The sequence below is a fragment of the Erythrolamprus reginae genome, chromosome 4, assembly GCF_031021105.1.
Source record: "Erythrolamprus reginae isolate rEryReg1 chromosome 4, rEryReg1.hap1, whole genome shotgun sequence".
Classification (NCBI taxonomy): Eukaryota; Metazoa; Chordata; class Lepidosauria; order Squamata; family Dipsadidae; genus Erythrolamprus; species Erythrolamprus reginae.
In genome coordinates, this window is record NC_091953.1 from 138,321,456 (window position 1) to 138,349,432 (window position 27,977).

Here is a 27,977-nt window from a genome sequence, read left to right on the forward strand (position 1 = left end):
GCCCATGTCACACCAACACTCCGCAGTCTGCACTGGTTGCCGATCAGTTTCCGGTCACAATTCAAAGTGTTGGTTATGACCTTTAAAGCCCTTCATGGCATTGGACCAGAATACATCCAGGTCTGCCTTCTGCCGCACAAATCCCAGCGACCTATTAGGTCCCGCCAGATGACAATGTCATCTGGCGGGACCCAGGGGAAGAGCCTTCTCTGTGGCAGCCCCGACCCTCTGGAACCAGCTCCCCCCGGAGATCAGAATTGCCCCCACCCTCCTTGCCTTTCATAAGCTCCTTAAAACCCACCTCTGTCATCAGGCTTAGGGGAACTGAACTAACCTTTTCCCCCTAGGCCTATACAATTTATGCATGGTATGTTTGTGTGTATGTTTGGTTTTAAATAAGGTTTTTTTAAATTATTTTAAACATTAGATTTGTTATATTCTGCTTACTACTGTTGCTAGCCAATAAATAAATAAATAAATTGAATTGAATTGAAATGAAATGAAATGAAATAATAAAAAATAAAATAAAATAAAATAATAAAATAAAATAAAATAAAATAAAATAAAATAAAATAAAATAATAAAATAAAATAAAATAAAATAAAATAAAATAAAATAAAATAAAATAAAATAAAATAAAATAAAATAAAATAAATAATGGAGGGCTGTCTTGGTGTCCATTGCTGGTCAACGGGGGTGGGGAATGGCCTCCTCCAACAGAAGGCATTTCTGTCCCAAAATTTCTGTTGTGAAATGAGAGTGTTGTTAAGTGAGTTTTATCCCGCCTCACAACCTTTCTTGTCATAGAGTCGGGGTTCCAAGTAACACCCTCAATAAAAGGAGACTCTGAAGCCAGAGGTTCCTCAAAGTTCCTATTCTGTCCCAGCGCCGAGACCCCCCAGGAATCAAATGCAGACCACCAGGTTTAAATAAATAACAGGTTACATAACTGTTTATATATCACATTTTAACATAACAGTTAAATAACTGATGTTGACACAATGGAGGGAGTCCAGAAATACTTCACAAGAAGAGTCCTCCACTCCTCCTTTAGAAACAAACTACCTTACTCCTCCAGACTTCAAATACTACAGCTAGACCATCTATGACTACGTCACCTCCAAACTGATTTAACTGCTGTTCATAAGATCATACACCATAATGTCCTTCCTGTTAGTAACTACTTCACCTTCAACAACAACAACACAAGAGCAAGTAATAGATATAAACTCAATGTAAATTGCTCCAAACCCTGTAGTTCAACAGTTCAAATCTCACCACCAGTTCAAGGTTGACTCAGCCTTCCATCCTTCCAAGATGATGGGTCAAATGAGAACCCAGATTGTTGGGGGCAAGAGGCTGACTCTGTAAACCATTGAGAGAGGGCTCTAAAAGCACGATGAAGCAGTATATAAGTCTAAATGCTATTGCTAAATAATACAATAACAATAGAGTTGGAAAAAACCTTGGAGGTCTTATAGTCCAACCCGTTGCCTAGGCAGCAAACCCTACACAGAGGGTTATCTAACATCTGCTTAAAACTTCCAGTGTTGGAGCATTCACAACTTCTGGAGACCAGCTGTTCCATGGATTAATTGTTCTGACTGTCAGGAAATTTCTCCTTAGTTCTAAATTGCTTTTCTCCTTGTTTAATTTCCACCCATTGCTTCTTGTTCTGCCCTCAAGTGCTTTGGAGAATAGGTTGACTCCTTCTTCTTTGGGGCCACCCCTGAGATACTGGAAGGCTGCTCTCATGTCTCCCTTGGTCCTTCTTTTCATTAAACTAGCCATGCCCAGTTCCTGCAACCGTCCTTCATATGTTTTATCCTCCAGTCCCCGAATCCTCTTGTAAAGTGGTATTAACCCTTCACGTGATCTTGATTCTCTCCCTCTGTTGATGCAGCCTAGAACTGTGTTGGCTTTTTTGGCAGCTGCTGCCCACGGCTGGCTCAGATTTAAATGGTCGTCCACTTGGACTCCAAGGTCCCTCTCACAGTTGCTATTGTTGATCAATGTACCATATATAATGTACCTGTGCATTTTGTTTTTCTTGTCTAAATGTACAACCTGACTTTTTTCACCCCTGAATTTCATTTTGCTAGAGAGCGCCCATGGTTCAAGTTGGTCAAGATCCTTCTGTATTTTGTGACGATTCAAGGCTCAAGAGGGCTTCCAGGCATAACACACACACACATTCATTGACTTTGTTACACAGTAGTTCAGCACGTTGTGCAAACAGGACATTCGACAGCTGTGAGAGCAACCAGGAAATTTTGACTGAAGAAAGAGAAACCGCTAAAGTCATTTTGTCCCTAAGGTCTCCTGAAGATGACATTGATCTCAAGATAAATCAGACTTCGATAAGATCTTACCACGTAAAAACAAAGTTTGCAGCTTGTAGGAAGCAGGTGATCCAGGGCTCCTTGAGGTCGCCTAGGAAAGGAAGAAATGTTTGCTTAACTGCATTCTTAGGGAGAAAACCACATATTTTTTTAAAGAATAAAATAGAATTCTTTCTTGGCCAGGTGTGTTTGGACACACAAGGGATTTGTCTTTGGTGCAGATGCTTCTCGGTGGACATAAAAGAAGAGACATTCATCAAGAATTAGGAAGTACAACAATGATTGTTCATAAGGGTCAAATAAGCAAAGAAGAAACAATCAATATTAATACAAATCTTAACGATACAAGCAACAAGTTATAGTCGTACAGTCATAAGTGGGAGGAGATGGGTGATAGGAATGATGAAAAAACTAGTAGTAATAGTAAATAGTTTGACAGCATTGAGGGAATTGTTTGTTTAGCAGAGTGATGGCGTTCGGGGGAAAACTCTTCTTGTGTCTAGTTGTCTTTGTGTGCAGTGCTCTGTAGCGACGTTTTGAGCATAGGAGTTGAAACAGTTGATGTCCAGGATGCGAGGGGTCAATCAATATTTTCCCCACCCTCTTTTTGACTCATGCAGTCTACAGGTTCTCAGTGGGAGGCAGGTTGGCAGCCATTATTTTGTTCTGCAGTTCTGATTCTCCTCCGAAGTCTGTGTCGGTCTTGTTGGGTTGCAGCACCGAACCAGACAGTTGTGGAGATGCAGATGACAGACTCACTGATTCCTCTGTAGAACTGGATCAGCAGCTCCTGGGGCAGTTTGAGCTTCCTGAGTTGGCGCAGAAAGAACATTCTTCATTGTGCTTTTTTGATTTTAGGTCTTGAGATATGATAGAACCTAGAAGTTTGAAGGTCTCTACTGTTTTATACCATTACTGTCTCATACTATTTCATCCAGTGAGGCCGTGGAGCACAGAAGACCTTGCTTACAGTCTGCCTTGCTCTGCAACCTTTTGAAGTTACGACAGTGCTCATCTATGTACAAAGTAAGACGTTTGCTTTAACTCAGGGTTGGTGCTCTGTTGATTTCCACATGAGAGCAAAGCCCACATCTGGATTGATATGGTAGATGATACCAGGCACGGGGCAATCTATGGGAGACCTTATGGTTCAATGGGCAAGGATAGCCTATTTCCTTTGAACGTCCATCATCTATTGCCTCATAGCTCACAAGAAGTTGATAGGATGTGCCAGAACGGAGCAACATCATTGCTCAGCTGTAAATAATCTGGAAATTAAATCAATAAAGGCCTGGCCATTATTAGCAGGGCATCTGCATAGAAACATAGAAGATTGACGGCAGAAAAAGACCTCCTGGTCCATCTAGTCTGCATGCCTGGGATAAACATAGATCCATCCTAAGATAAAATACAGGAAATAGCATGAGGGCAGACTAGATGGACCACGAGGCCTTTTTCTGCCATCTATGTTTTTTAGGGAATTGTAAAAAATTGGGATTGAGGACATCACACGTCAGTTAAGGTTTCCATCAGCTGAACCATGGCTGGGAGCCTCTTCAACCTATCAATCAGGAAAGCAGTGAGCAACACAACCCTGACCAACATAATACAAAGGCCTCCAAATCTCAGGAACCCCCCCCCCCTCACACCATTTCTCCCTGAGTGGATCGGGCCCTTGTCTTCCTTCCAAGCACTTCTAAGGTGAAGTCAAAGTTCATTGCTATGCGCTCTGTACTTGGCGCGATGATGGTTTTATATTAGCCATTGACTCAACCTTCATTGATCCTGGAGAATGTATCGCACAAATCATTTTGCACTAAACTGCTCAATCAATGGAGAAATCTCCTGGAAAATTTATATTAAAAGTCACTGTTTGCCTAAATGAGTTCCCACTGCCCCGTATTGAATATTTTGCTGATGAATTGAGCGAGTTTAAATTTGAACATTGCAGACCCATTAAAGAATGAATTCTTAAATCAAATCCTGCCATTTATGATTGAAATGAGATTTCCTCTGCCGTGGACTCGCTGCTGTATAAATCAGTTGTGCATTTTATACTGTGCTATAAACAAGATATAATTCTTTTAAATACACAACAAGTGCCCTAAATCTTCTGATGCATCGTGCTTTTATCTGATGTTATTATTGCTATATTTACACCAGCTTCATGAAAGAAGAAAGTTTTTGAAGGTTAAGAAAACCAAAGAGTTCCCTATTAAGTTTCCTTAATTTTCCAAAATAATTCATCAGCACTGGGTGCAGGTTTTACTGAGAACAAACCATTTCCATCCAAATTAAAATATTTATTTATTTATCTATTTATTTATTTATTTTTATTTGTTTTGTCCAGTACATGTTGGTGGTATATAAAGATATAATATTTATATACATGATACTAGTAAAAGAGAAACATGAGGACAGGAGATGGAAGGCACTCTGGTGCACTTATGCACGCCCCTTACTGACCTCTTAGGAATCGGGAGAGGTCAACAGTGGACAGTCTAAGGGTCAAGTTTTTGGGGTTAGGTGATGCTGCTAGAGTCCGGTAGTGAATTCCAGGCATCAACTACTCAGCTACTAAAATCGTATTTCCTGCAGTCGAGTTTGGAGCGGTTTACTTTGAGTTTGTATCTGTTCTGTGCTCTTGTGTTGTTGAGGTTGAAGTAGTCATTGACAGGAAGGACATTGTAGCAGAGGATTTTATGGGCTATGCTTAGGTTGTATTTAAGGTGACGTAGTTCTAAGCTTTCTAAACCTAGGATTGTAAGCGTAGTTGCGTAGGGGATTCTGTTGAGAGTGGAGGAGTGGAGGGCTCTTCTAGTAAAGTATCTCTGGACATTTTCTAAAGAATAGAATAGAATAGAATTTTTATTGGCCAAGTGTGATTGGACACACAAGGAATTTGTCTTGGTGCATATGCTCTCAACGTACATAAAATAAAATATACATTTGTCAAGAATCATGTGGTACAACACTTAATGATTGTCATAGGGGTCAAATAAGCAATGAAGAAACAATATTAATAAAAATCTTAGGATATAAGCAACAGGTTACAGTCATATAGTCAACATGGGAGGAAATGGGTGATAGGAATGATGAGAAAAACTAGTAGAAATAGAAGTGCAGATTTAGTAGAAAGTCTGACAATTTTGAGGGAATTATTTGTTTAGTAGAGTGATGGCGTTCGGGAAAAAACTGTTCTTGTGTCTAGTTGTCTTGGTGTGCAGTGCTCTGTAGCGACGTTTTGAGGGTAGGAGTTGAAACAATTTGTGTCCAGGATGTGAGGGGTCAATAAATATTTTACCCGCCCTCTTTTTGACTCGTGCAGTATACAGGTCCTCAATGGAAGGCAGATTGGCAGCAATTGTTTTTTCTGCAATTCTGATTATCCTCTGAAGTCTGTGTCGGTCCTGTTGGGTTGCAGCACCAAACCAGACAGTTATAGAGGTGCAGATGACAGACTCAATGATTCCTCTGTAGAACTGAATCAGCAGCTCCTTGGGCAGTTTGAGCTTCCTGAGCTGGCGCAGAAAGAACATTCTTTGTTGTGCTTTTTTGATGATGTTTTTGATGTTAGGTGACCATTTTAGGTCTTGAGATATGATAGAACCTAGAAATTTGAAGGTCTCTACTGTTGATACTGTGTTGTCTAGTATTGTGAGAGGTGGAAGGGTGGAAGGGTTTCTCTTAAAGTCTACCACCATTTCTACGGTTTTGAGTGTGTTCAGTTCTAGATTGTTCTGGTCACACCACAAGGATAGTTGTTCAACTTCCCGTCTGTATGCGGATTCATCATTGTCTCGAATGAGTCCGATCACTGTTGTATCATCTGCAAACTTCTAAAGTTCTAAAGTTTTCTAAAATTCTGCTGATCTTCTTTCAAGTGGAATAAACCTCCAAACACTTAGGCAGATGTGTTATGGGGTTTTCTTCTCCACTTAAAGGCATTTATTTCTACCTGAGTTTCGGTGCGTTTTTCCACCCTAAAGACCCCTTTAAATCAGACGTGCCACCAAAGGGTTGAATCGCTCACTTCCACCAGGTTGTAAAATTTCAGCACTGCAATTGTAGTAACGGATGTGTTTATGTCTCCATGGGCCTCTTTCATCCAAGGACAAACATCAAGGGTTTTATAACTATCACTTGATAATTTCTGTTAAAGTAGAGGAGGTAGATTCTCAGAGAGATAACGGAAGTATTATCTCTACCCAGGGACAATATAAAGGATATTGAGCTGATAACATCTCACAGAAGGTTCCATTTTCCACGTGCCAAATTGTTTTCATGATTAATTGATTTACATCAACTTGGCCTCATCGGAAAAGCATTTTTTTAAAACAAAAACCATTGCTTTGGGTATTTTCTTTCAATTAAATCATAGAAGCATAAAAACTAGGCAATATTTTTTCCCTAAGAAGCGCTTGCAATTTTGGGTCAAAAAATACTATGGTGATTATTCAGACGGCCGGATACTTCCTTATGAAAATATCATGCGACAGATAATTTTGAATGTATGGAATTCAATCCTGGTCCTATTAAATCATCATTGCTGATGATGAGTCCTGAATGGAATCAGTTGTCAGCGTTTGAGGTTTGTTCCTTTTAAACCAGCTTTCTGCGTCATCTGTGCAGCTACCGTAAGTTGAATTCCCAATATTTTTGATGCACGATGAATTTTGGATTTATTTGGCTTTTTGACAGGTGCATTTATCTCAACCTCTGAACCTTTTGCCCCAATAAATTCAGCTCCACTGCAACTTTCACACTAATGCTTTGCTTTCGGTTCAAATTATAAATTCATTTCTTTTGCACCTTTCACATCCCTTGAGTTGAGAGATTGGTATAAAGCAGTGGTTCTCTGTTATAAGGGAGCCGAAATTTAACGCCTTGAGGGCTTTAGCTCATCAGAGGATTTGATAATTACAGTGGAGGGGCCTAGCTATGCTGTAACTTAAGCAGAAATCTCACTATCATCCCAGTCTGGATCCCTTTTTCTTGCAAATTATGGAAAGTCTTTTTTCTTTTCCTTTTGGTCCCCATTCTTTCCTAATTAAGAAAAAGCATGTCTTTGGGGAAGGAGTGGCCGGATAATAATTGCTTTCATGAGCTCAAGCCAATATATTTCCTTTGTCCGTTTAGCTTTCTAAATCACTTTACACGTATGGAGCGTTTGTGTGTAATTGGATGAAGGCGCTTAATTCACATTTTTTTTAAAAAAAAGAAGAAAGTCAAATTGATATTACTTCATCAATCTAATAAAGCCTGGGAATATCTGAGAGTAAAGAGGGATATCGGCTCTTTAATTAGGAGAGGAATTTATTCAATGGGTTATTGGAGGAGCCCATTTGCTGAGCTGGATTTTGCCGCCCGTGTCCAGGACGTGGGGCCGGAGACTTTCCCAGAACTGTGAAGGTGATAACCTTGCGATAACCCACGTGTTCATCAGTCAAATTACTGTCCCCAGTAATGATAATGCTAAAGCTCTGGAACACCGGGGCAGCTAATCTGTATTCAAATTACACTCAATGAAAGAGCCAGCACCATTCGAGTAATAACTCACTGGAACTGAGAGGTGAAGGGAGAAGCCCAGGCCCCTCCACGCAGATTGGACATTATCATACATTTCTTAGGTGTTGGACAGGTCTGCATGAGAGGGCCGTTAATGAAAATATCAATCAAAAACCTCTGCTGACTTAATGGTCAATTTAAATTAATTAATTGGAAAAAGGGGGAAGAAAAAGTTGAGAGGAGCCACATTGATTGTTTGGCTCAAAGCTGTTGGGCAAGAAGGAGAACGAGGATGCCCAGACCACAGACAAACAAGGTTTCTCCAGGGGGGGGAAGGGGTGTTTTCATGCATGTATGTATGTATGTATGTATGTATGTATGTATGTATGTATTTATGTATGTATGTATGTATGTATGTTGCTCAAAAAAGTAAAGGGAACACTTTAGCAACAGAATATAGCTCCAAGTCAATCAAACTTCTATGAAATCAAACTGTCCACTGATTGACAATCCATTTCACCTGCTGTTTTGCACCTTCAACTTTGTACAGAACAAAGTATTCAATGAGAATATTTCATTCACTCAAATCTTGGATGTGTTCTTTGAAGGTTTCCTTTATTTATTTTTTTTGAGCAGTATGTACATATGGATGGATAGATGATAGAGATTAAATAGATAGAGATTAGATAGATATAGACAGACAGACAGACAGACAGACAGACAGACAGACAGACAGACATATATATATAGATAATGGATAGAGATGGAGAGAGCAAGAGAGGACATAAAGAAATTAATAGATAGTATGTATGTATGTATGTATGTATGTATGTATGTATGTATGTATGCATGCATGTATGTATGTATGTATACATACACTGCTCAAACAAATAAAGGGAACACTTAAACAACAGAATATAACTCCAAGTCAATCCAACTTCTGTGAAATCCAACTGTCCACTTAGGAAGCAACATTGACTGACAATCCATTTCACCTGCTGTGGTGCACCTTCAACTTTGTACAGAACAAAGGATTCAATGAGAATATGTCATCCATTCAGATCTAGGAGGGGTTCTTGGAGGGTTCCCTTTATTTTTCTGAGCATATATTCGCTCGAGCACAAAGCCGAAAGCATCAGCCTGAAGATGACGACTGGGACCTCGTCGAAATGTCGCCAAGAATCTCTGAAACTTACACGGGAAGAAACCTGAATATGCCAAGACTACCTACAGTATATGTGTGTCTGTGTGTGTCCTTATAGTGGCTATTCAAATAATAATAATAATAATTATTATTATTATTATTATTATTATTATTATTATTTATTAGATTTGTATGCCGCCCTTCTCCAAGGACTCGGAACGGCTCACAACAATACACAAGGTGCAAATCTAACGTTAAAAGAGCAATTTAAAACCCTTATTATAAAAAACAAACACACAACCTAACAGACCATACATAAAAACCCATCATAGCTAAGGGGCTAATTTATTTATTTATTTATTTGTTTCAATTTTTTATGCCGCCCTTCTCCTTAGACTCAGGGCGGTTTACAACATGTTAGCAATAGCACTTTTCAACAGAGCCAGCATATATGGTTCCCCTACAATCCGGGTCCTCATTTGACCCACCTCGGAAGGATGGAAGGCTGAGTCAACCTTGAGCCGGTGATGAGATTTGAACCGCTGACCTACAGATCTACAGTCAGCTTCAGTGGCCTGCAGTACAGCACTCTACCTGCTGCGCCACCCCGGCTCTAATGGGACTTAATCAATTGAAAAAGAGTCCCAGCACCTATTTGAAAACTTATCTTGGTCGGTAAGCCACTCCCATTTGGCCACATGATCTTTAAGCCACCCCGTCACATGATTGTCCAGCCACTCCCACCTGGTCACATGGCCGGTAAGCCACTCCCACCTGGTCACATGACCATCAAGCCACACCCACAAAATAAGTGACGCCCACAGTGTGGCAGTAAACATTTTGGCAGCCCATCACTGTGTGTGTCGGGATGTCGGGCACCTTCTGGCCATGGGAAGTGCACTTGGTTCCATCCAGTATTCGGTTCCTACCTTGATTGGGGGTGGCGGACAGCGTTCTGGTAGCAAAAATGGAGCTGCACACAAATCTCCATGTGACTGGCGGGCGCACAGGCGCATCGGAGCAAGATTTGGCTTCTGTGCATGTACAGGAAGCAAAATCTCATGAGAGGATGCACAAGCTCTTTCGTTGTTACTCTTTGCGAAGAATGTTTTCCAAGCCCTAAGTCTTCCCAGGGTTTTTTCCATTGCTCCACTTCCTCCGAATGTTTCTTCCCAGGTGCTAATGATGTTCCCAGCTCTTACTGCCTTGCAAGCTCTTTCATTGTTACTCTCTCCAAATAAGGTTTTTTTAAAGCCCTAACAAGGGGATAAAATAATGTGCTGGCTAAGGACGCCAGCCAGGTGAATACCTGGTAAGCAGATTCTTTTCCTTATTTTTCTCCCCAAAAACGAAGGTGTGTCTTATACTTTGAAAAACATGGTACATGACAGGCTATCAACTTGCCTATATAGATTAATCATTCCTTTTTTACCTATTTATTTTCCCAATACAGTGTTCCCTCGATTTTCGCGGGTTCAAACTTCGCGAATGGCCTATACCACGGTTTTTCAAAAAATATTAATTAAAAAATACTTCGCTGTTTTTTTCCCATCCAATGATGTCATACGTCATCGCCAAACTAATAATTTTTGCAAATAAATAACAAAAAAAAAATTGTTAATAAATAATTATGTTTAGAAATATCAGGATCACTAAGTGTCTTATTCAATGGTGAGTACCAGTAATAATGCTGAGTAAATGGTTGTTAAGGGAATGGGAAATGGTAATTTAGTGGTTTAAAGTGTTAATGGAAGGCTTGTGATACTGTTCATAGCCAAAAATGGTGTATTTACTTCCACATCTCTACTTCACGGAAATTCAACTTTTGCGGGCGGTCTCGGAACGCATCCCCCGCGGAAATCGAGGGAACACTGTATACACGGTATCTAAATTCGAATTAATTTTGAAGCTCCCCATCATATTCACTAACATCTGATCTTGGTTCTTTTTTTCATCCAGTTATATAATTTATTCCAGGTGTGTCCAATTGGTCCTTCAACTCTAGTGTCAGTTTTGTCCATCTCTGTGTCTGGAATTTTAAACAAATTTTAAATAAAATTTCTTCTCCTGCCAGGGCATCTTTACTCTCCCAATTCTGAGCATAGGCTATCTATGCCTATGCGCTAAGATATGATGGCAAGAGAGATTTTTGCTTAGAATTCTTTGTCCCATGCCGGATACTTTCGGGCCAATTCCTGTTAATGTCATGCATGGTGAGTTGACGTCCATTTGATCTGTCTTTCGGATATTTATTTTATCAATAAAGGAGATATTATGCCTCTGAAGATAGTATCATTTATACGAATTGTCTATTGACGGACACATTTAACAAAGGGTGTTTATGTGCTGAACAATCACATATTTTATTTATCCAATAACCACATGATCGATTTTTTTTAAAAAGGATATCGGGTTGAAGGACTTCTTGAAGACGTAAAGATTTGCCGGGATTTGAATATGTCTAAAACATTCAATTTGTGTCAGGGCTGTGTTACATTTTATTAGTATTGTCCTTTCGAAGATCACATATTGATACCAAGTTAAAAAAAAAAAAATCAAACCCAGGATGTTGACTTAAGATGATTGCCTGCTTGTGCGTGGAAGTTAATTAGTGTGCCTCAATTGATATCTTACTGTATAAAACGGGTTGAGGCCTCTGCTGCCCTAATCAGAATAATGGAGCTGGAAGGGATCTGCGAGGCCTTCTAGTCCAACCCCCTACTCAAGCAGGAAACAATTTCAGCCAAATGAATGACCAAAACTTCCAGCGATGGAGCAGCCACAACCTCTGAAGGCAACTTCTGTTCCACTGGTTAACTGTTCCGTCAGGAAATTCCTCCTTAGTTCTAGGTTGCTCCTCTTCAGATCTCCAAATCTCAACCAAGAAATGCCCTGTCCTACACATTGGCAAAAAGAATCCAAACACTAAATAAATACAAACTGAATAAAGAAGACCTCACAGACAACCCTCACTCCATAAAAGACCTTGGAATACTCATATCCAACGACCTAAGTGCCAAAGCCCCCTGCAACATTGCCAAAAAGGCTTCAAGAGTTCTTAACCTAATCCTACGTAGCTTCTGCTCACACAGCTAACCAGAACATACAAAAACTTTTGCCAGACCAATCCATGTTATCTACTCCTGCCAGCTTAGTATCATGTGAAAAGTCCATGGAGAGGGGCGGCATAGAAGATAGATATAGATAGATAGATAGATAGATAGATAGATGGATGGATGGATGGATGGATGGATGGATGGATGGATGGATGGATGGATGGATGGATGGATGGATGGATTAGATAGGTAGGTAGGTAGATAGATAGATAGATAGATAGATAGATAGATAGATAGATAGATAGATAGATAGATAGATAGATAGATAGATGTGGTGAGTTCCCCTTCTATTCCCTCAATTAAGTCATTAATGAAGCTTGTGGTACCCTATTGCTTACTTCTCTTCATGTAGTCTTAGACCCATTAAGGAGTACTCATTGAGTATGGTTTGTCAGCCGTTGTGAATCCATCTGGTGGTGAAGCTGTCTATCCCACTTTTTTCTAGTTTATGAAGAAGCATACTTTGTTGAATGTCTTGCTGAAGTCTAAGTATCTTATGTCCCCACTATTTCTCTGGTCGGCTAATTTAGCCACTGTGAAGAATGAAATAAGATTGGTTTGGCATGATCTATTTTTAACAAACCCATGCTGGCTGCTAGTTATAACTTTACTCATTTCTAGGTGTTGGCAGATGTTTAGAAACATAGAAGATTGACGGCAGAAAAAGACTTCATGGTCCATCCAGTCTGCCCTAGATGGACCATGAGGTCTTTTTCTGTCGTCATTCTTCCGTTTCTAAACATCTGCCAACACCTAGAAACAAGTAAAGTCATAACTAGCAGCCAGCATGGGTTTGTTAAAAATAGATCAATTAATTGTTTAATTATCTTTTCCAGTACTTTCCGTGGCATTGATATTAGGCTGATTGGTTTGTAGTTTTCTGAGTGTTCCCCCCACTCCCTTTTTGAAGATGGGAACCACATCAGCTCTTTTCCAGTCCTCTGGTATTTCCCTGGTGTTTCAGGAGGAAGGAAAGAAGGAAGGAAGGAAGGAAGGAAGGAAGGAAGGAAGGAAGGAAGGAAGGAAGGAAGGAAAGGAAAGAAAGAATCCATCTGGTCCTGGTGATGTGTATTCATCAAGAGCAGACAGGTGTCCTCTTACTTTTTATTTATTTATTTATGCTTATTTTAACTTTTATTTCCAGTCTGTTTTTTAGAGTGATGTTACTGGTGGTTGGGTTATAGTTTCTTTTTGTGTGAGGACCCATGCAAAGAATGAGTTAAGGAGCTCTGCTTTCTCTCTATTGCCCATTACGTCTTTGCCATCATCTCTTTAGTGGACCAACTGTTTCCCTGATTTGTTTTTCTTGTTGTTTATATATTTGGAAGAAACTTTTTTTAAATTATCTTTCATTTTTGTTGCAAGGTTCATTCTGAGCCTTTGCTTTCCTGACTTCATCCTTGCAGATTCTGGCTATCTGCTGACATCCTGACTTGGTTATGTGTCCTTCTTTACATTTTTGTAATTTTATTTTTTTTATGGTATTGTGTTGTATCTTATATTTTATACACTGCTCAAAGAATAAACGGAACACTTAAAGAACACAATATAACCCCAAGTCAACCAAACTTCTGTGAAATCCAACTGAAGCATCCCTGATTGACAATCAATTTCACCTGCTGTTGTGCACACTCAAACTTTGTACAGAACAAAGGATTCCATGAGAATATTTCATTCACTCAGATCCAGGATGGGTTGAGTGTTTCCTTTATTTTTTTGAGCAGTATATTTTATATTTTTTATATTTTATTATTTACATTTATTGTAATTTATGTTAATTTCTTGTACAGCTAAGTAGGGTTATCCTCTGTGCCACATCCCAGGTCAACACAACCAACGCCCTTCATGAGATGGTACAAAAGTCCATATTTTAGGAGCGTGATTCAGGCTCACATTGAATTATTTGAATGTTTTTTCTAAATACTGATCTGAAAGCAAAGGAAACTTTGTTGTGATGTTTACAGCCTCAATGTAGTTGGAGCAAATACAAAAAATCAGTTTCCACAGTAGCCAATGCTAAGATATCCCCAAAATGTTCATGGATTTATTATAAAGTCACCCCTGAATTCTTGTTACACAATTAAGGAAACCCTCAATTCGTTGCTTTAAAAACCACGCGCTCTTGATACTGTTATTGTTTGAATGTTTTCCTTAATTCCAGGCTGGCTTTCTCCTTGTAAGTTTCCATTCTTTACTTTCCATCCTGCACTCAGGTGCTTTGGCAAATAAGTTGACCTTCTTTCTTTCCGCAGTGGCTCCTCAATTCCATGAAGATGATCACTCCCAATCCTTCTCTCCACTAGACTAGACCTTTCACTATCCAGGCATGTACATTGCTCAGGGGGGGGGGGGGGGGGGATATCTCACCCAGAAGAGGAAGGTAAGCAAGGAAACTTCGATTTCACCTGCAATTATTCTTGGCTGCCTGTCTGCTGCAAAGTTGGATTTCTGGAACGCTGGCGCCATCTAGTGGTGGAGTATAATAGCATCCATTGTCCTGCAAAGATGGCGTCTTGCCTACTGTTAATACATTTGGGCCACACTGTCACGTATATTCTTGCTGTGTATGGAGTTACACCTGCCTCTGCTCCCATTCGTTTTGGTCTTAAATATGGGCTGAAGAAAAGATTGCTTCAGACCTTCCCTTTCACTCTTCATGCTCTATATAAATGGCCTTTGCGATCACGTTACAAGCAATTGTGTTCTCTTTGCCCACAATGCCAAACTTTTCACCACTGATATCACAGCTGTGCTCCAGAAAGACTTTAACTGTGTCTGGTCAAACATCTGGCAACTCCAAATCTCAACCAACAAATGCTCTGTCCTGCACATTGGCAAAAAGGATCAGAACACCAAATACAAGCTGAAGAAACAATACTTTACAGACAACCCTCACTCCGTCAAAGATCTTGGAATACTCCTATCCAACTCCCCCTGCAACAATATCGCCAAAAAGGCTTCAAGAGTTGTTCACCTAATCCTACGTAGCTTCTGCTCTGGGAGTCTCACACTACTAACCAGAGCATACAAAACGTTTGCCAGACCCATCCTCGAATGCAGCTCATTTGTCTGGAACCCCCACCGCATTTCAGACATAAATACTCTAGAAAATGTCCAGATACTTTACGAGAAGAGCCCCCCACTCCTCCACTCGCAACAGAATACCAACTAAAATTACAACCCCAGGTTTAGAAAGCTTAGAACTACGTTGCCTTAAAACAAGACCTAAGCATAGCTCATAAAATCATCTGCCATGTCCTTCCTGTCAACGACTACTTCAGCTTCAACCATAACAACATACGAGAACACAACAGATACAAACTCAAAGTAAACTGCTCCAAACTCGACTGCAGGAAATACGACTTTAGTAACCGAGTAGTTGATGCCTGGAACTCACTACCGGACTCTGTAGTGTCATCACCAAACCCCCAAAACTTTACCCTTAGACTGTCCACTCTCCCGATTCCCAAGAGGTCAGTAAGGGGCATGCATAAGTGCACCAGTGTGCCCTCCATCCCATCCTAATGTTTCTCTCTTACTAGTATCATGTATATAAATATTATATCTTTGTATACCACCAATGTGTACTTGACAGAACAAATAAAGAGAGTCCGAAAGGAGTTGGGCAGCTTAGAAATCTAACAAATATAATAAATATCACTTGGGGTAAAACTAAGCCAGATAACATTGGAAAAGTGGAATCCAATTTCTTCTTATTTCTTAATTTTTTCTCACAGCTTTCCATTTCTGAGAAATCATTTCCAGTAACTGACAAGAAGGAACGATAAAGTGGGCAAAGGGAGCGTCCGCTCATCCATCACAGCTCTATCTTGTTCCAACTCATTTTGCAGGTCTAGATAAATATATTTAGGCTATTTAAAAACTGGGGAGGATCAGGGAAGCCTCCACACCACGTACGTAGCCTCAACCGATGTCATGAGCTCTTGCAGGGATGGCTTTTGCAATCTGCCCTTAGAGAAACCTGGCCCCAAATCAACTAAGACGCGAAACGCAGGCAGGTGGCGGCACAGCTTTGGCTAGGAGAAATGTGCCAGCTACAGAAAGCGACTTAGGGCAGGTCTTAACCCTTGCAACTGTTGTTGTCCCTGGTCACATGATCAAAACTGGCATAGATTGGCAGTCTCCCAGGATCATCACCTTTGCAACCTTCTGTCAAGCAAGAAATGATGCCAGTCACTTAACTTGTGTTACTAATTTAACTGCAGTCACTGAACAGTTGGGCAAAGCTCATTTTAACAGTCTTGCTTAGCAACAGTTGGGGAATAATTGTGGCTACCTGTCGAGGACCCCCTGTACCTCCTCCACCTCTGCAAGGCCAGCTGTGTTGTGGACAGAATAAGAGAACTGGGAAATTTTATTTTATTTTTATCAAACACCGTATCAAACCAGCCATTGGGAATCAGATGGCTAGTGGGTTCACCCATCACTTTTGTTGTTTGAATGCGTTTGAGAAAAAGGAATTTCATTTCAGTTAGCCGACACTGGAGTCGGTCACAAGGCAGAATGGTTCAAATGTAGGGGGGGGAAAAGACAAAAAGCCCTTTACATACACACACACAATTTCCCTGTAGACGTATGCAGAGAATATCTGAGCTGCTTGGAGAGAGCGCAAAGGCCAAGCATGAATGAAACACAGGGAGTCAGATAACCTGAGAAAGGAAACTAAGGTGTGGCTAAATTGTTGGTATCTTTTCCAATTAAATATTTTGTCCTCCCAATTAAACTTCTCAAATAATTCAGGTCAAAAGGTAAGAGTGGCTGTAAATATGAGGTGTAGGCTCCTAATTGAACAGCTACAGAGCACTGACAAAATTGTGCATCAGACCAGCTGGAGACTTCGATCCAAATCAGACCTGAGCTAAAAGCCTCACAAAAGAGCTCTCGGAAGGCTTCCCTTCATCGCTTTCTGCAACCAAAACAGACTTTCTCCATGTGCGTATGCGCATAAACAATTTGAGCTGCCATGTGTCAGGAAGGCCCAGGAAAGGATGCAGCCTCCTGAGGTGGTATGAAAAAAAAAAAAAAAGTGCAGGCAATTGGACCCAATTAAAACACGGCTGTTTCCCGGGCCAGTTTTGGTGCGCCCGTTTATTTGAGAGCAATAATGCTCTTAAGCACAAATGCTCCACATAATCGAAGGGCATTTCTTGAAGGGTGAATGGACTATTGACTCCAGAGAGCAGAAATCCAATCAGTAATTGCTCAGCTGTAGCAGAACAGGCCAACAATGACCAGGAAAAGGGATTTATTTATTTTTTTGCTTAAAACAACCACATCTCCCAAGACCAGCCATGTCTCTTCTATTGGTTTTTGGAAAGTAAAATCCCTTTCTAAGTTGGGACTTGGGCAGCTCAGTCTTGACTTTAAAAAGTTGTTTCGGGGTCTGCAGATTGCAAAGCAAATACAATTTAAGTCCGAGACTCCCAAAAGTTTTGCACCAAAGGCATTTGTTTTGCGAAATCAATTTCATTTCCTCTTTCACTCAGAAACAAACCCATCTGATTAAATTCAGGGCAATAACCCAAACTATGCAGCTTCAATTTCAAAATGACTTTTTAAAGAATTAAGATATCCCTGGTAGTTAGTCCTTCACAAACCAGCAAACAGCTGGTTTGAGTTATTTGGATCTTTATCGGCATCTCCTTTCAGAATCCCCGAAAACGACTTTTATTCAGGTTATACAAAGACAATCTTGCTTTATTTAGATTGTATTCCATACAAAAACAGCAACAATAGAAAAAAAATTATATTAAGAATGAATAAAAATAACATTCCCAAGCTGCCTTCATTCAAGCATCCTGCAGAAAACTATTTACAAGCTATCGGCTTAAAACTCAGTGAGGTTTGCCGCCCGAAACGAGGCCTGCATCTGTCCTGGGGGAAGGTCTATTGCCAATCGCTTGGTAATTCTGAAATTATTTAAAAAGCGTCAACTTTCACATTGTAAAACATATCAGGGCAGGGGGGCAAAACCACTTCTTCCTTTGTCTACACTTGCCTCATGGTGAAAAAACATTAATCAACTGCTAAAACTATTTTCTTACAAAATGTCAAGTTTTAAAACTGTGGCAATGAGGCCACGTTTGGGTTTTTCTCAACTATAATCCAACTGCTCACAAAGCCTCCTGGTTTTCTATGCAGGGCTATAAATTAGGCAGTGACTCAAATAGACAGGACTCCGTTTTTATGCTTTCAAAGGAGGTCAGAGAAACATTGGTTTTCATCTTAAAGGTTTTCGCAGCTCACGCAATAAAAGTTCTTGCTTCTGTTTGGATCTTCTGGAAACGGACCCTGCAGGACACAAGGTTCCATAAGCTTCACCCCACAAGGCGCCTCCAGCTGGGTTTGAGTCGTCAAATCAATGCTCAATACTTCTTCTCACTTTGGTTGGTGTCTGTACAATTCACCTGCAATGAAAGGCCACCCAATTAACAGACCAGGAACTTCATATTACAGTATTATTGGTTCATTCCTCTTGAGAACCACGCTGCATTTCTTGGGCACACTACATCAAAAGGCCAAGAATCCCAGAGCTGGAGGGGATTTTGGAGGTCCACAAGGGAGGAGGCCCTTATACCATCCCAAATGAAATTTTTATTTATTTATTATTAGAGCTGGAAGGGACCTTGTAGGCCACCTAGTCCAACCCTCTATCCACGCAGGTGACCCTACACCACTGACAAATGGCAGCTCAATCTCCCCTTGAAAGTCCCAAGTGTTGGAGCGCATAGTTTGACAACACAGTTCCCAGTACTCAGAAGTGCAGGCATCCCTCAACTTATGACCATTCAAATATAGAACGGAAGACCCAAATGGGGCTTCTTACCACGTGGATTCAAAGTTCTGATATGTACTCACTCCCACTGTGACCATGTGACCCCACATTTTGGGTTGTTGCCAACAGATTTTACTAAATCTGCACTTCTATTCTACTAGTTTTTCTCATCATTCCTATCATCCTTTTCCTCCCACTTAGGACTGTATGACTGAAACTCGTTGCTTGTATCCTAAGAGTCTTCGGAGAGGGGCGGCATACAAATCCAAATAATAAATAAATAATAAATAAAATAAATTTTTACTAAAATCGTTTTGTTTCTTCATTGCTTAGTTAACCCCTATGACAATCATTAAGTGTTGTACCACATGATTCTTGACAAATGTCTCTTGTTCTCTTATGTGCGCTGAGAGCATCTGCACTAAGACAAATTCCTTGTGTGTCCAATCACACTTGGCCAATAAAATTCTATTCTATTCTGTTCTAACTGGCTCAAATGGCTGTAGGTAGCGCCCTGCGGCCACATGGCCACGATTTATGGTTTTGCAGAACCCACAAGTACCCCGCTTTCCCCAGCAAAACCCATCACATAGCCAACAATGAGTCTGTTAAACAGCCATGCTGTTTGCTCAATCACCAGGGCTCTTGCTTTAACCACCACCACCACCACAGAAAAGGAGGTCCGGTCATATGGTGACCTGTTTTACAACCGTCGCAACCTACGAGCATAATTGCCAAGCTCAATTGTAGCCATAGCTCAAGGACTATCAAGTGAACAATCTACCTCAAGAAAGCACAATTATTCTCAATAAAATGTACATGACAACCCTCCCCCACTCCTGGGTGCATATTCACAGCTGATTTTTCTACACACACCACAGACTTATTCTAGAGAAAATACTTTAAACTTTACTCTGACAATTGCAATGACATATCTTAGTGAGGGGGCATCACTACGGTGTCACGTCCACAACGGATGCCTCCTTGGTTAAGCCTCACTTAATTAAAGCAGTGACTGAACTAATGGCAGAAAACGTAAAGAAAGGTAAGGAGAAAAAGACAGCGTGCAAGATGACTAGGAAATGAAGGAAAAAAGAGAGGAAATTCAATGAGGGTGAGAAGAGGCAGAGAGCAGAGGGGAAGATAAGGGGGGGGGGACCCTACTTCGGAATGGCCAGGGATGGACTACTCCTGACAGACACTGCACAATTATCAATTTACGCAAGCTGACACAATATTGCAACTGAAACCAAACTTCCAATGGCTTACACTGTTGTCTTGGGAGCTTCCCTGTAGCACCAAGGAATCACTTCCTACTGATTCTGTTTCCATATCACCGAGATCAACAGAGCTACTGCAAAGATAAAACACAGAATTAGAAATATTAGAAAATATGTTTCTCATGTTGAGATAAAGGAGAGAATTTACCTTAACCCATCATTTAGCCTCTCTTTCGACCAGGGGTTCTCAACCTTCCTAATGCCACGACACTTTAATACAGTTCCTCATCTTGTGGTGACCCTCAACCACAAAATCATAAAATTATTATTAGGGGTGGGTTCTAACTTACCTCACTGCCGGTTCGCTAAATCCTGCGCTGCGTGGCCATGCCTCATGGGCTTGGGTACCCTTCGCAAACACATGCCAAAAAATTTCAAAAAATTGCAAGGGAATAAAAAACCCCAAAACAAGATGGCGACGCAGGCAGTGCCAGAAATTCTGCGCACATGCTCAGAAATTCCCATGATACAGATTATCTATGTATATATATATAGATATATATTGCAATATTCTATTTGCATGTGGCTGGACCCACCTGGAGATGGGTAGAGGAGCCAGGTCTCGGTTCCTCAGACCATCGGAAATATGTGTTTTCTGATGGTCTTAGGTGACCCCTGTGAAAGGGTCATTTGACCCCCAAAGGGGTCGCGGCTCACAGGTGGGGAACTGCTGCTTTAGACAAAACCTGCCTCCCGATTTACCCAATGACCTCAATATTTGCTGGAAGTTAGGAAAATAGGAACTGAAAGCATAAATCACATGTCATTTCCAATGATTTCTAGTGTTACATTTAAATAATTCAGAAAAGTATTCCAGCAACTTGTTTAATTGATGCTTTGTTAATGTATAGATCCATTTGTATTTTAAACAAGCAGACAGCAATATAAACAAAACCTTCAGGAAAATAATTTGTTTTAAAATAACTGCACGTGCTCTATTGCACCAACTATGTTTTGGAGGGGGCACAAAATTCTGATAACCAGTACATCATATTACACTGTTCAATTTTTTTCAAGAAAAAAATAATAATGAAACAAGTTAATTCATTACAAAGACTAGGAATTGTTATATCAACATACGTAGCACTATAGCTGCCTACATTTGTAGAAAACTACGCCTAGTCCTCACAATTAAGACTAGAAGCAATCTTACTAAGCCCTGTGGCCCTTGAGCAAAGCACCACAGGACCACAATGGACTTAAAAGTCTCGACTCAAATTCGGCTGTTAAATCACGTGACCCTAATTTGCCCTTTCACTGCCACTTTCTCCAATGACTCTGCTTATCCGAAAGAATATACGAAGGTCAGTCACGTGACCTTGTGATGCTGCAACCATCACAAATGCCTGCTGGGTGCAAAAGGCTGGCAGTGCTACTTTCTTTAGCACTCTTGTGACTTGAAGCAGTTGCTAAACGAGGCAGTCATTAATTAAGTGAGGCCTGCCTGTACTATGGCCATGGAACTCAATCCCACAAAAAAGAAGGATAAGAAACAAGCCTGATAGATTTCAGGAAACTTGCCACTGCTGAATGATTCCCCAGTTGAAACAGCCCTTGGCCTTGAAAGGCTTTACTCAGAGCCTCAGAGACACTGCTGCTACTTACAGTCCTTGTACGCCAGAGCCTTCTTCGTGGGGAGGGTCCCAGAAATGCAACGCGACCTTCCAAAGCCTGATCTGTTGATCCCAGGATCTCCGGCTGTACTTTTTGAATTTATTTGGAGTCCTTGGATGGACCCCGGGGACCCGTAGACACCTGGGAAAGGAAGAGTCCAGCTACTTTTAGCACATCACCAACTTTCAACAACTTAGCACTGCAGCAATTGCTGGGTGGATTTTCCCAGAGCAAATAAAACAGCCCTTTCTTAATTGCAGGGCTGTTCAGAATTGGGACTGCTCGCCCCCCTCCTCTCCGCAATGCCCCACTGGAGGAGTTTATATTTGTTTCAATATTTACACAGAGGGATAATTTAGTGACATCAGAGACATCCAACTTCTCAGAATATTCTGCCAGTCCTCAATGTAGCCATTCATGAGAACAGAAATGAGAAATTATACTACAGTGGTACCTCTACTTAAGAACACCACTACGTAAGAACTTTGGTTCTAGATTTTTTTTGCCTCTTCTTAGGAACCATTTTCCACTTAAGAACCCGAGCCCGGAAAAATCTCCCAGGAAATTTGAGAGCGGCACGAAGGCCCGGCCAGTTTCCTGCCATTCCCCCTTTAATCCCGGCCATCTCGGTCTTTTCTGGGCTGCCAGAGGAGCCTTTCGGTGGCGCTTAAGGAGGCTTTGGCAGCCCAGAGTGAATGGAGCATTTTCCTTTCTCTGGGCGCTTGGAGAGGGAATAAACCTCTGCAAGTGCCCAGAGAAAAGAAACGCTCCCTTTACTCTGAGCAGCGACTGTCCTCCTCCTCCTCTTCTTCCTCCTCCTCCTCCCACCCAAATTCCGAGCTTTTATTTCTTTCCTAATGGGTTTGCACACATTATTTGCTTTTACATTGATTCCTATGGGGAAAATTGCTTCTACTTACAAACTTTTCTCCTTAAGAACCTAGTCAAGGAACAAATTAAGTCCATAAGTACCACTGTACCAATGTTTCTCCGAAAACACGACCCACCCCAATAAGCCCAACTCTTTTTGGGGGGGTGGGGTGCTAATATTACATCTAACCGCCAAAAGTCCTGGGGCAGCACAAATACCGCTTCTTTTGCCCTTCTCTCTCTGGTCCCAGTGCTCCTGCGTGTTAAGCCGCTTCTCTGAAGCCGGGAACTTAAGCTTAAGTTTGCCCCGATGCTTACAAATCAAACCATGCTTTGTTCTGAAAAGGACCCCCACTCTGGGGGTAAAGAGAGCTTACCTAGGAACCTCCTGAATATATCTGTCATATGCCAACGTATTCTTCCCATAATTTATTTGTTTCTGTCTCCTCATTAGAACAGCCTCGTCAGTCTCCAGTTCCACAGCTGCTGTAGATTCCTTGGAATCCGAACTGGAAAATATATATATTTCTTCATTAATTCATGTTTCATGGCTTTACCTTCTCAGACACAAGCCAAAAGAGGTTTATTGGGCGGATCACCCCTGCTTCTACTACTACTATTCTGCCCTTATCATGGCAAATGTCTTCCCTTTTCTTCATTTCCCTCATCCCTCCTCTTAATATAGCCACGCTTCAATTATTCATTCTCATCAGCCTCCATTTCACAGATCACCCCTGGTAGATTGGCTATGAGCAATGCTCTTTTTTTACCTTCCAGTAGAGGTCTTCCTTTCTCTTCCAACTTCATTTATCAGAAGCTTTCTTTTGTATCTGTAAAACATTTGTTTTTTAAATAGTCATTTTCAGTGCATGTATCGCTACAGGGCTGTTCTGTTACAGTATTGTTGGTGTCTCGTTTAATAAATGTAAAACAACAATATTCTCACACTTGTTAGTTAGATGATAACACTCTTATTACCCACGTTCTCCTGACCCACTGCATTTACCCACAAGGACTAGCTTTTTCACAGCACATTCTCCAACGTAGCCTTATAGCATGACGTAGTTTTCTATTTTGAATGCAAAAGTGCATGTCACATGGAAAAGGGGCAATAGCTTCTCTCCCTTACTCCATCTCCCTATCTCAAAGATTTGCTTTCGACCTTAGGTAAGACAAACTGTAGACAAATTGCAGCTCCGTACCTGGCCATTTCTCTGTTGACATTAGTCCTCATTTCATCTTCTTCAACCGCACTCCCCCAGTCTGAGCATCTCGAATGGGGCTTGTGACCCTCTGGGGTTGTGAAACTGTGAACACCAAGTTGCAGGAAAAACAAAGTAGCAGCTTTGTCGCAATATTTAAAACATACAACATAGTGTACCCATCCCAACTGCGTTGCAGATGAAGCAACACAATCCAAAATGCATTACTGAACCTTTCATGTATCCTGAGGTGCTCTTGAATTACTATAGGTAGAACAGGGCTTATCATCCTCTGGGCTATCACAAGTATGCTACTTTAAAAAGATTTAGTCCAGTGCTAAAATATTACCAGGAACTAAACATTTCATAGCCAACTCTGCCTTAAATAGACCTTAACTGTGCTTAATAGTGAGGAAGTATTCCTCTCTACCCACCTCTCTGATCTGCCATCTGCCAGACTGTATGAATCGAAGTCAATGGTTGGGTCACTGGGCTCGTGCGTATTCCTGTGCTTCCCATCTGCATCGCGCTTCCTGCCTTGACTCCATGAAGCGGTTGATCTGCAAAGAGGCAATGAAAAAGAATAGTAAGGAGGGGGAGTTACAATCTAGGGGTTCCATCCTCTTAATTAGAAGCTACATAGGCCAAGCTGGCCTGGAGATCAGCCATTTTGAATTGTTCCCAGCTCTTGAATGCAGGCAGTCCTCGACTTGATAACTACATTTCAGCCAAGGTTTAAGCTGCAAAGTGAGAAATTTGTTCAGTTACATTTTGCCCCATTTTACGATTTTTCATGGCACGTTTGTTAAGTGAATCCCCGCAGGTGTTAAATTAGTAACCCAGTAGTTAAATGAATCTGGCTTTGCAATTGGTCAGGTCGCAAAAAAGGATCACATGATCCTGGGACACTGCAATGGTCATAAACATGAACCAGTTGCCAAGCATTGGAATATAGATTGCGTGACCACGAGGATGCTGCAAGGGTCGTAAGTGTGAAAAATGGTTGTAAGTCACTTTTTTCAGATCACTCAATGAACTGTCTTGAGTCGAGGGGGAAAGAGCTCCATCCTGCCAAAGCTGGTCCTCAACTTACAAAGCACCACTGGGACCACAATTTCTGTCCCATAAAGTGAGATGGTTGTCCCATGCTCAAAGAAGGGGGGTGGCACAGTGGTTAGAGTGCAGCACTGCAGGCTACTTCAGATAATTGCTAGCTCTAGTTCAGCAGTTGACTCAGCCTTCCCTCCTTCCAAAGTGGGTCAAATGAGGACCCAGATTACTGGGGGCAAGAGACTGACTCTGTAAACTGCTAGGGAGGGCTGTAAAAGCACTAGGAAGCGGTAGATAATTTTATATATATTTCTTTTCTTAATTAAGTTTATTTTTATAATTTAGATAAGTCTAAATGCTAGTGCTATATCCAAATTCCGACAGAGTCAATAAGCAAATCAGGTGACTGTTACATGAATCCAGCTTTCCCTCATTGACCGGATTGATTGTACCTTCAAACGTGGTCACCAAGCAAGCAGATGTAAACTGAGGACTTCCTAATAATGGGGACTTTGTGGAGGGGGGGGGGAAGCAGAAGTGGGAGGGAGGCCAAAAGAGAAACGCCATTTTCATCATCAGCAATTCCTCCTCTTCCTCCTATAGTCTCCTACCCAGAGCCAGGCAGCTTCAAATACATTTTAAAAACTTTCCTCCCCAACGAAAGCTCAGGCTGGGTTTCCCCTCCCCCACCTTGCCTCCATCTTCTTTTGGGCCAGACTGAGATCCATCTGAGGGTTTTTCCTTTGTTTTGCTTTACTTCACACATGATGGGTCTCAATTGTATCCACTTAGCATTGTATTACCTGTTTATACACACACTGAATTTAACTCTGGCAACTATCCAGCTTTTGGCCTCCAAGACCCCTGACAACAACCCCAACCCTGTGAGGGCGACCTCCCCCCCATATTGACCACATGATCAAGGGTTTTTTGGGGAGGGTTCGACATAGGGCTCTCCTGAGACCACCCCCACCAAGATCCATGGAATTGGGCGGCATATAAGTCAAACAAATTAAATATATATTTATTTGAATTTCTAGGCCGCCCTTCTCCAGGGGACTGTGTGTGTACACACACACACATATGTATATACACACAAACACATATTGGTTTTCATAGATTTTCATGGGTATATGTATGTAGGATGTTGTGAGTTTGAGTTTTTTCCCCATGTAATATTATATAAAATATATTATATAAAATAAAATACATTACACAGGGGAAAAAACCAAACTCACAACAACCTATATATATTGTTTGTGTATACACACATATATTGGTTTTCATAGATTTTCACGGGTATATGTATGTAGGATATTGTGAGTTCAGAGGTTTTTCCATGTAATATTATATATAAAATATATTATATAAAATATTACGGGGGGGGGGGGGAGAACCCGAACTCACAACAATCTACATATATATATATGTATGTGTTTGCTGGTTTTTTCTTTTTGGTTTTTTGTGTAAATGTCACAAGCTTCAACCTCTTAAAAAGACTTTCAATAGTAACAAATGAATAAATATTTTTAAAAACCTTCCTTCCCCTCCCCCACTTTCGGCCCCCAGCTTCTTTTGGGCAAAATTGAGATCCGTCTGAGGGGATTTTTTTGTTTTGTCTTACCTCAACAAATGGGTCTCCACTATATCCACGTAGGATTGTGTATATACATGTTTATACACACAGATACATATTTTTAGCTCGGGGTTTTTATTGATTAGTTTTATCGGGTTTTATTATTTTTATATTTGACTTTTCACGCAACACTGTTACTTTTTATTGTTGCAAGCCGCCCTGAGTTCCCAGGGGAATGGGCAGCACAGAAGTCAAATAAATTAAATCTGAATTTAACTCGGGCGACTGTCCAGCTTTTGGCCTCCATCTGAGGGGAGGGGGGGTATTTTATTTTACCTCACACCATTGTATCCACGTAGGATCGTGTATATACATATTTATACACGTACAAGAGAGAGAAAGTGTTTTTTATCTTATTTTTCCCGTCTAAAAAATCCACATTTTGGCCTCCAAGGCCTGGCAAACCCGAGACCCCCAACAACAACCCTGTGAGGAAGGGCCGACCCCCCTCCATATTAACCACACGAATCCAGGTTTGAGGGGGTGTTTTCGGCACGGGGCTCTCCCCTCAGGCCGTTCCCGTCAATATCGGGCCGAGCTGAGGCGTTTCACAAGAGCGAATCAAAGGCCTCCGGGGCTCGTCGGACGGAAGGAGGACGATAAGACAGCCCCTCCGAGGCAAGCCGCAAGCTCCACGCGGCCCTTACCTGCTACGAGTCCGGCCGGCCAAGGGGCTCCGCTGGCGAAACGACATGACAACAATTCCCACTCACGACGACGGTGCCAACCTCGCCAACTGAGGCGCCTCAGAGAGCGCCGCGCGCGCCAACCTGAGCGGACGCTACCACTTCGAAGAAAAGGGGGAGTTTCCCTTAGAAGGGAGCCTTTTCTCCCCACTTCTTCTCTTTCAGAGCCAGCCGGACAGACCCAGCGGCCTAAATTCTCTGCGATTCCGAGGTCTTACCCTGAGAGTAGAAAAAGGCCTCGGGGAGGCTTTTATCCTCCACTCTTCCGAAGCAGATTCCCCCCCACCTATAAAGCGGTGCGGCGATGGTTCGCTCCGGCGCGCGGAGCTCCGCCCACTCCATCTTCTTCCCGCCCGCCTCTCCTCTTATCTTTGGCGGGAAAAATTTGCAAGCCCGGACGGAGCTTTGCTGCAACGCAAGTTTGCAGCGCTGAGGGCCTTTTATTTTTTGCTTCCTTTTGTTTCCCGGCGCTTTTTTGGGAACGGGATATTCCTGCACGCTTTGGGATCCTGCCACCTGGCTCCTATTTCGTGCTTGCGAGCAAAGAGGGCCGAGGGCAGGCAGAAGTCGGGTTATAAATCAAATACAGATAAAAATGAAAATTATATTCGGGCATGCATCAGCCCACCATTGTGCCTAGTGTCCCATTGTCTAAGTTTACCTGCTAGTGTTTAAGTTTATACCAATGCCTACTATCTCGTAGGTGCTCGACAAAATAAGTAGGTACAGTAGA

The 27,977-nt window shown here is 41.5% G+C and overlaps 1 protein-coding gene across 1 annotated transcript; it reads right to left on the reverse strand.

The window, feature by feature from the left end:
- Positions 1 to 17,807: 17,807 nt before the first annotated feature.
- On the reverse strand, positions 17,808 to 27,659 carry SLBP (stem-loop histone mRNA binding protein). The gene is made up of 8 exons (XM_070751435.1): positions 27,206 to 27,659; positions 24,307 to 24,432; positions 23,873 to 23,977; positions 23,441 to 23,500; positions 23,048 to 23,179; positions 21,792 to 21,941; positions 20,176 to 20,260; positions 17,808 to 18,538 (listed from the first exon to the last, which is right to left on the reverse strand). Exons 1-8 carry the CDS (start codon positions 27,250 to 27,252, stop codon positions 18,497 to 18,499), a joined length of 747 nt encoding a protein of 248 aa, XP_070607536.1. The 5' UTR covers positions 27,253 to 27,659; the 3' UTR covers positions 17,808 to 18,496.
- Between the last annotated feature and the right edge of the window lie 318 nt (positions 27,660 to 27,977).